The following is a 10,348-nucleotide window of genomic DNA, read 5'->3' as shown; positions in this document are numbered from 1 at the left end:
TAAAATTTCTTACCAAAATCTCTACCAAGTTCCTTTTCCAAGTTCCTTCGAGGAGATAAGATGAAGCTTTCTATCTTTGATGTTCCCATGGAAAAGGAACTTGGTAGAGATTTTGGTAAGAAATTTTACACAACAAGACTTGATTCTTTATCTCTCCTCTTCCATGGAAATTGTGCCTTTTTTCATCCACAATGTTGCTTATAATTGTTGCCTTTGGGAAAAGAAGCACAATCCAAGGATTACGACTCTCATCATATCTAATTACTCTAATGCTTTATCTTTCTCATGGCACACACAACTCTGACACAGAAGGCATTCATTTTGGTTTTCTATTTATGAATGGTTGGCCCTCAAGCGGGTCTTGAATATTGTAGATGCTTTGATCAAACAAAATATATAGATTAACCCCTTATGTGGTCTTCGTATGGCTTTTCCTGAAGTGTTATTTATCTTTTTATTTTTTTTAATGTCTTTGCAACCTTATGCATATGCTCTCATCCTTCATGCGGCAGACTAACATTAGAGAAGTGTTGGATTTTATTGAGGGTGGCAGTTCCTTACATGTTGATGTTAAGAGCGATTTTTTTCTTATGCTTTTCTATATGGTTTACCATCTTTGGAGGGAGAGTAATGCAAGGAAATACGGATATCAAATTAAAAGACACTTCTATTATTTGGAAAGTTAAATGTGACGCAACCCTTTAAGTTTTCAAAATGTAAAATTTTGGTTGTTTAACAAAACTTCTTAAGCTAATTTGAGTAGTTGGAGACTTTTGATGCTATGATTTTCTTTGTTTTATTCGTGCTCTCGATGATAATGCTCAGCTATTTTTGGCCCCTCCATTCGCACCTTGGATTGTCTCTACTTCTTCAGCTCAAGCAACCGGGTGTTTCTGCTGACAAGTGCTGCTCTCTAAATTATTCCATGATATTTTTTGGATACCGTCTACATCCAGATATGTTCAATCCCTTTTTATTTTTCTAGTATCTTAGCATCACCCAATTTTTTTGGATACTTGGTTGTACTTTCTTAATTTCTTTTGTAAATGTCTAAATGAGCATTGCTAGTTTTTTTGTAACAGCTCTTATATGTATTCTACTCAGTGGAGTAGCCATGGGTCTCATACTTTCTTTGTAATTTTGTTATTCATTGTAATGAAAATGGGCTAGGCCCTAAATTTTTCCCAAAAAAAGAAAAAGAATTTAAAGTGAATATTACTTATAAGAACAAAAAAATTATAAAAAAAACAATTAAATTTATTTAAGATTAGTGCATATTACATTAATTTTAAAATAAATTTAATAATTTTAAAGCCTATTTTAATATAAATTTTATCATAATATTCTGATATATTTTCTTTTCTGTATAAAGAATTAGGATGATTTGGATTTCAATTTGCATAGAGTATGAATAATGTTTTGGAATATGAACTTGTTGGAAGCAAATCAACAGGAAAAATCATGTCCAAATATTGTGATGGAAATTGCGTAATGCTTCCTTTGGGGTCGTTTTCTTAATGTTTTCTTAAGCTGCTGTAAGAAAAGTAATTTTTATAAGCTGTTGTAGAAGGCAATTTTTCAGCGCACAATTTTTTGGAAAAAAATAGTGTCCATATAGAAATTATGATTACGATCTGAAAAATAAAGGAACAAAAAAACTGTCATAAACAAAGCCTAAATCTAATTATATTGTTTATATTGAAAAAAATAGCTTATTTAGGTTTATGTTTGGGACAGCTTTCAAGAAATTTTTGTAATAGAATTTTTTTTTTTAGAAAGTAATAAAAAAACTATCTCAAATGAATTAAATCTTAATATATTGGAGATAATAAGATTTATTTCGCCTGGGTGTGCGCGCGCGCGTGTGTGTATATATATATAGAGTCAATTTAGTTGAAGCAAACGGGATGTCTTTTTAGGGGTAAGCATTATATATTAGTTCTCTTGTTTTTTTATTCATTTAAATGAGATTATTTTGTTAAGCATTTAGTTGTAATTTTATTTTTATTTTTTTCTGCTAAAGTAGATTCTATATCCAATTGTATCAATTGAAAGCTAAAAAATAAATTGCTCTTAACACAGAAGTACAATAAATAAAAAAATAACTATACCCAGAGATGCTTAGCTTAGTTAGTGTGAGCGAGCACGGTTAGTTACTGCCATAGTACTGTACCCGGCTGACCTACCGGGCCACCCATAGTACTGTACCCACAGCTGACGCTTTGGGGCCCCCACTGAAGGGACAACTGCCTCTCACGAGAATCGAACTCGAGATGGGGAGTTTCCAACTGAGCATGCCCACCAACCAAACTAAGCATGGGTGGGTAGCTTCTTCTCTACTTAGCACTTTGTGTTAGCCTAAAATTAAAACTTGTCATTCTTGATGTCTCTCTATTATCAAACTAAGATCATTTAATGCATTCCTTCCTATTTTGAATCCCTTGCCTGATTCTTTCTTGCAATAAAAAAACGAACATATCTCATACTTTTGCAGTTTTCTAATGATGAAAGTTTGTCCTCTGAATTGAGTTCTTTGGCTTTTTTCTTTCTTCAAAGATTTTCCTATAAAAAATCTTCTTCCTTTGTTTGAAAATTCTGTACTTATGACATTTATAACATTCTATCCCTTCTTCCACTCAGAAATATTTCCGCCATGAAAGTATCTTTTACCTATATCCAGCGTTAGACCTTGCATTTTGACGGGGAGACGAAACAAAAATCCTACTATAAATTTCTTCTTTCTTCGCAGGATTAAATTCCAATATATAAAAATAATCAGAAGGCAAGCAGGACTCCCATTTTTCTAGCAGATCACAAAGTTCTCCCAACACAAGCTGCCAAGTTCTTGTTCTGTTTCCTGCTCATGGCCCATGTTGTCACATGATACCCTCAACAGCATTGTATATAATATTATAAAGAAGTGGCCGGTTTATCTGACTGGGAAGCAAGCTTGTAGAGAATCAGTGGAAGGAAACATTTCATCTAGATTTCACTGAGATTTCTATTATGATGATGCACATATCATTAAAATTAATTAAAACTATGTAAATTATTAAATTATATATATATATATCCAACAAAGAAAATAGCATACAAATAAGTCCAACAAAGAACAAAGCAACAATTACAAAACTAAAATAGCAAAGAAAAGGCAACAGACATTAAGAATGATACAAGCCAGTCGGGCTCAGTTAATGGCAATAGGCTTTCTTCCAACCACTTAGAAGGAGAGCAGGGACCATCCAGATCGAGGAGGAGCACAGATGAAGCACAACCTCACTTCCCAAATAAAGGCCACCAAACAGAATAAAAAAGACGTACCACCAGTGGTTGCCAACAAGCCACATCCTACCAGAGGTGGTGAACAACATATATTTGCATATCATGAAATATGATATAGGCCGAAGGAATAACAAATAAATAAATAAAATGACATTCAACATTGCCTATTCATTAAAATTTTCAGTCAAATTAATTCAACCGCTCGTGACTTAAAAATTTAGGAGTTCGGAGATTACGTTTTGTACTTCTACTTTTTTTTAAAATCCTATTTTTAATCGGACAAATTCGATTAAATTTTCATGATCATATTGGGGAGTCTGTAGGCTTAAATGCCATTTACAATATATATTTTTAAATCTTCCATTTTCATATATTTTAGTAAGAAATAAATACATAAATTTTTGGGAGGATAAGCTGCACTAACTGTCAATGATTAATTAGGTACCACTTGGAGAGGTCACTTGTACATATAATATTCTCAGGCTCCTTACCCTTTCTTCCTTCCACTCAATTCTAATCCATTTTTCCTTAAAGGAAATAAATTTATCTCCTTTATAGGGAGGTTAAGGAGAATGTTCAAAAGGAAGCAGTTGGTGGCCTTGAAAAGGAAAAATTATTAGGTCCGGACGCCTGACGTAGCTCTACATTCGGACGCTAATAATATGTCGCCACGTGCTCTTTCTCTTTACCGCGCGGCCCGATGACTCGGACCCGACATTGCTATGTATCGGCTGATTTGTGTATTGTTAGGTATTGCTAGGTATTGCTCGGTATTGGTCGGAAATAATGATAAATACCATTCTGTTAAGTCCAATACCTAGCAATACCTAGCAATACCGAGCATTACCTAGCAATACCCCGGTTTTTCTAGGTATTGCTCAGTATTGCTAGGTATTGGTCTTGAAAAAGTGATATTTATCATTATTGTCAAGCAATACCTAGAAATACCGAGCAATACCTAGCAATTCGCAAACTGAGCAATACCGAGTTCAGGTTTGAGTCGGGTCGTCAGCCCGCGCGGTAAAAAGTAAGAGCACGTGGAGACATATTATTGGCGTCCGGATGTAGAGCTACGTCAGGTGTCCGGACCTAATAATTTTTCAAAAGAAAAGTCCTTTGCCATCTCTAGATCTGTTGTTCTGTGAAGTCAAGGCAGAGACTCAGCAGACATCAGCATTATCTCATCTATTTCTTACTATATGCAAAAAAAAATCACAAATTTAGAAGCATTCTATACCATGGGATGAAGATAGGCATAAAATATGTTATGTGCCTTTATTTTTAAAAGTTCATAAGATAGATATTTAATTTCATGATTAATTTGATTTGATTTAGGCTTCAGTTATGATGGCTTTTTTATTGATTCTAAAAATATATTTTTAGTTTAAAAATTAAAATTTTTATATTAGAAAGTTGTTTTAAGAAGCAGTAAAAAAGCCGTCCCAAACGAAGCATTGGTTGGAAAAATAATAGATCGAATATATGTATAATAGGGTCGGGATGATTTGACAAAATTTATTTGAGTATAGGCTTAAAAAATATTTAATTTATTTTGAGATTAGTGCAATATAATTTTCATATGCAACAACAATAAAATTAAGGGAGATTTACATACATATCACTTAATACTATTCTATTTACATATTTAACACCTAAAACTTTAATATTACATACATACCACCCATAGTTCATTTTCATATCAAATATGAGCATGGGCGGATCCCCATACAAGTGAGGGGGGGGCAAATGCCCACCCTTAATTTTTTTTTTTTAATTTTAGAGGGTATTTTTTGGAACATTTTGGATATTTTGGGTATTTTGCCCCCTCTTAAAAAAATTTTTTGCCCTAATTTTATCAATCATAATCATTTTTGCCCATCCCCTACCAAAAATTTTTTTTTTATAAATTGTATCTATAGAATACTACATTAGATAAATATAAAAAATATATATATATGAAAATTATGTTACTGAGTATTTTTTAATTTTTATCTTCCTTTTAAGAGACCATAGGAAATAGGGACCACTTACCTTATCCACACCCACAAAAGCCAACAAGCCACGTGCTCTCCGCCGAATTCTCTGTGCAGCTTTGAAAAAAAAAAAATTGTGTGCTATTTCCCCAAAAAAAAAAAAAATTGTGTGCGGAGATTCTAATTTATTTATCATAATGCCAAATTTAAAATCCTGATTAAAAATTAATAAATTATAAAACCACGCTACCAATCTAAATATTTCGTAGAGATATTTATGATTATTATTATTATTATTATGTTGAGGGTTAAAGTTAGAATGTCAGGAAAAATACCTTCAAAATTTTAAAAATAACTTAAAAAAAATCATTTTTTTTAATTTTATGATTATCTTCATTTTTCTTATAAATTTTGAAATAAATATATAATATTTAATTTAAAGAACTATATATTTTGATTTTTAAACTATTATAAAGGGGAATAAGATAAAAATCTTTCATAGCACTTAATTTAGGATTTAGTGATAGTTTTAACTGGTGTAAAATTTAAAATAGCTGCCAGACCGCCGTAGTTATTGTTCAATATAAAGCATTTGCGCAACGTGAGCGTGGGGATGAATCCAGGATCAATGAGAGAAAACACTGAACTAGATAGGGCACGATTTAACTCTCGTGGAAGAGGGTTGTGTATAGGAGAGTATAGCGGCCGTTTAAACCGTTTCTATTAAAGACTGTTTGAACTGCTATTACTACATGCGATTTAAACTGTCGCCAAAAAATCGCTACAGCAACGAACATCATTTTTTCGAACCACTTCTTAGCTTGTGCTCGAGCACGAGTAATTTACCATGCTCAAGTTCAATTCAAAGTCCAAGTCAATTTCCTTATCTTCTTTAATTAGATGAGCCACACTATGTAAACACCATTAGGATCAGTGCACGAAGATTAGTGGTGCATTTGGATGAACAATTATGATAAAAATCTTCATTCTATTTTAAAATAAGTAGAATATAAACTTTTATATGTCACGCTCATCTCATATCATCGTAAAAAAAAAAAAGAATTATAAAAAATTCCAAGCTAATTTTTTTCCGTTGAAAAAAATACCATGAAAACCAAAGCCCACCGACCGCAAGCAATTTGATTGGTGAGTAGCTTTGCGGAGTCCTTCATGGCTGAAGTCACTCGATCTACTTATTCGTGCGAAAGCATTTAATAAGCTACCCTACTTATTAAATAACCTATAAATTTGACTTCAACATTAATAAAAATTTTTAGTTCAAACCAAATTGAAGTTAAAGCTCCATTTAAGACGGTTTTCTTACTATTTTTAAAATAATTTTTAAATATAAAATTTTAATTTTTATACTAAAAAGATGGTGCAAGATGAAGTAAAAAAGCCTTCCCAAACAAAACATAAGACTTCATTAGCGATAGCTTTCTTTCTACTTTTTAAAATATCTTTTTAGTATGCAAAATTTTAAACTCAAACTTTTTGTGATAAAAAATTGCTTTAGAAAGAAATAAGAAAGATATCACAAACAATGCCTAAAGTTTTGTTTGGGGTGACTTTTTTATTACTTCTTAAAATAGAGTTTTTATACTTAAATGATGTAAAAAAAGTCATCCCAAACAACGGAGCCTAAGGCTTCATATGAGATAGCTTTCTTACACCTTAAAACAATTTTGTTGTTAAGAAATTAGAAAATTGTTTTAAGAAACAGTAAGAAAGTTGTCTGTAACAAAACCTAAATCTGATGAGTTAAATCTTAAATCAAAATCTTAGCATGCTTGATACATACAAATTATGTAACTCCTTTTGATTTGTTGGTTGGATGCTCTGTCTTACCAATCAAAATATTTTGAAATCAAAGTTTATATATCCTGATATTGTATAAATTTGATTTAAATGATCTAAATATTCAACAGAAAAAAAAAAACATACAAACAACCCCACCCATGTCCGAACAATTATTACGTCCTCCGATCGGACGCAGAGGAACGTCCGGTCAGAGGCCAAATCCCGTCAAAAAATGAGTTGTACCGAGCAAATACCGAGCAATACCAAACAATAACGAGGAATACCATCATTTGCAGACCCAATACCGAATTATATCGAGCTAAATCTAGAAATACCGAGTTATACAAAAGTTGTACCGAGTTTTTCCTAGAAAAACTCAGTACAACTCGGTATTTCTCGGTACAGCTTAGTATAACTCGGTATTGGTCTTCGAAGAGCGGTATTTCTCGTTAATATCAAATAATACCTAGTTGTACCAAGCAAATACCGAGTTTTTTGGCGGGATTTTGCCTCCAACCGGACATTCCCCTAAGTTAAAGCTCTATTAAAACATAACTACCCACACATGCCATACATGTCTACATAATCCCCATAGAGGCTATCGGTGTTTGACACGTAGGCCGTGCTTCTTATACATGGAAGTCAAGTTCCCAGAGGTCGGCGAAGAGGACAACATAGTAGGACCCACACTCGCACAGTGAAGCTTTGCTACGCAAGGATATTCGACCAATGGGAAAACAACCAGCTGCCACGTCGACAGTATCTTGGCAGAAAGATATATATATATATATTTTTAATAAAAGCGTAAATGGAAAGTTAGGCAAAAGGCAGCAGTTGTTGCCAACTAAAATATACAACTTTTTTAAAAATATTAATAAAACGAAGAATATACATAAGCATATCGGGTCAACGAGCGATGTCCAGCTTCGGAGATTGACTCAGCTGCTCCATCTCCCAGCTAAGTTTGGGTGCAATGCCGACCTCTCGGGGCTCGTATTCCTGTAGCAGAAAAAATTATCATTTAAATTTATTTTTTTACATATTTTGATTGAATGATAATTTTAGTTTCGTGCAATTGTTGGTGATAAGTCAAATTTGAATGATTTGACCGTTTAATTCATTAGTTCTATAAAGGCAAAGATAAATTGGTTTAAATTTGTTTACGAATTAAAAATCTTATCTTCATTTGACTACAGAACTGAGCAAAACAAAGATTAAACATCATGAAATAGATTTTTTATTAATTTATGGCCCTGATTTTCAGGAAAAAATTATTTGAAATTTTATAAAATAATATTCTTTAAATTTTACAAACTTAGGTCATAGTATTTATGACCTGAAAGAGGAAAATAATTTTTATTATTATAGAATTGATTTTTAAGATTTAAAAAAATATAGATAGTACGGTGCTACAATCACTAATTCACTACCATACAAAGCATGCTGAAATTTTAAATATTAATATGACATAAATATTTTTATTTTACTGATAAATAAAAATCAACCCACATATTTTACAAATAATTAGAAGAACTATTAAATGGTCCATGTTTAATTAATACTAAAAAAATTCAAGTTGTAGCTTGTCAATTTTTGTAAACATGATTTTATATTTAAATAATTATTTATTTTATTTTAGTTTGCCCATTTGCTCTGCCTTTCATTACAGTAAATTTATGATACTTCTTTACTATTTTCTAAAACAATTTTTTAATAAAATATTTTAAACAAAACAATTAAAAATTATTTCAGAAAAAAACAAGAAAACTTTCAAAATTTTCCCTTCTCGGTTTTATTTTCAAATCCATCCGTCTATATAATCTTAAAAATCAAAATGAGACCGTTTAATGTAATCTATAATATAAAATTTATATGTGAACCAATATTTTATTAACTTTTATTTTTTTATGATAATTTAATTATTCATCAAATTTATATGTGAACCAATATATATATATGAATGTTTTTTCATACTCTGTACCCTTATAATTTATAACAAAATTGTAGTCATATCCGTTGAGAAATTTCAGAAGCATCTCATAAAATCTGTTAACTTACTATGCTTAATAATATTTTATGAACTTATAAATAACACAAATACTTAATTATCTGCTAAAAATCATTAGAAGAATTTTTTTTAAAATTACATATATACAAAATTTATAAAAAAAAAATAAAAATAAAAACTAATAATGATAATAATACTAATAATAAATATTTCAAATTTATACTAGCAATGTAATAATTCTTATACAAGCTTGTACGCTAAGTTGTCCACGTACATACCTCAAGCTTGGACAGCAACTCATGCGATGTTTGTGCAGAGATGATAATATTACGGGCAGCCGGGTCAATGAATCCCTCTTCCACTGCCTTATCGATGAAGGATAGCAAGCAATTGTAGTACCCATCAATGTTCAACAAACCAACCTTAATCATAAATTAATTCAAAACCCAACTGTTAATGACTGTGACATAAATAGTAATTAAAAAAAGAAAAAAGAAGAAGAAGAGAATTACTGGCTTGTTATGTATGCCTAGCTGAGCCCAAGTGATAGCTTCCAGTAGCTCTTCCAAAGTTCCATAACCGCCTGCCTCAGCATTCAAAAAATCAGAGCAGCTATACATTAAATTTATATTAAGAAAATTTATGTAGCACTATTATGAAACATACAGTGCATGATTGGGTGTCCTTCCTCAGCCGACATCAATAATTAAAGGCTGGGAATGTGCCGAAAGGATTTAAGCACTAATAATTTTTCAAAATATATTAACGAAATTTATGAGATCAACAGAACAGCTCAGTGGCACATCTGATGAATCAGATATACAAGTTTGGGGAAAATATAAACTTTTTTGAATATTCAAATGAAAACTACGTAGCCCACCTTAATTAATTGGTCAATTATATGAGTGAATTTGTGATTAAATTTATTGGAAATCCCAAAAAGTTCATACCGAACTTCAAGTACTTAATGCCCATCTCAACATCTAATCATCTATAGCATATCAAGAAATAAGCTATTTTAGCCATAGCTATAATAATATTTTGCCTAAAAATAAGTCTAAAGTTTCGTTTGGGACGGCTCTTTCTTCCTTTCTTAAAACATGTTTTTAATACAAAAATTAAATTTTGAAAGCTGGTTTAAGAAGCAACAAAAAAGCCATCCCAAACTAAGCCTAAGTTTTATCTTGCTTATAAAAACAAGATTTAGGCTTCGTTTAAGATAATTTTGTTATAAGCTTCTACAATAATTTATAGTAAAAATATATTGAATGAAGCGAAAAAATAA

General features: G+C 31.3%; 1 protein-coding gene across 1 annotated transcript; it reads right to left on the bottom strand.

Annotated features, from left to right (window-relative positions):
* Positions 1-7,819: 7,819 nt before the first annotated feature.
* On the bottom strand, positions 7,820-9,733 carry LOC110112949 (cytokinin riboside 5'-monophosphate phosphoribohydrolase LOG1-like). Its single transcript, XM_020845353.2, has 3 exons — positions 9,576-9,733; positions 9,342-9,485; positions 7,820-8,054 (listed from the first exon to the last, which is right to left on the bottom strand). The coding sequence occupies exons 1-3, from the start codon at positions 9,681-9,683 to the stop codon at positions 7,962-7,964; spliced, it is 345 nt and encodes a 114-aa protein (XP_020701012.1). The 5' UTR covers positions 9,684-9,733; the 3' UTR covers positions 7,820-7,961.
* Positions 9,734-10,348: the final 615 nt, after the last annotated feature.

The sequence above is a fragment of the Dendrobium catenatum genome, unplaced genomic scaffold (genome assembly GCF_001605985.2).
Source record: "Dendrobium catenatum unplaced genomic scaffold, ASM160598v2 original_scaffold_61322, whole genome shotgun sequence".
Classification (NCBI taxonomy): Eukaryota; Viridiplantae; Streptophyta; class Magnoliopsida; order Asparagales; family Orchidaceae; genus Dendrobium; species Dendrobium catenatum.
The sequence above is the reverse complement of the archived record's forward strand: the minus strand, read 5'-3'. Positions and strand labels throughout refer to the sequence as shown.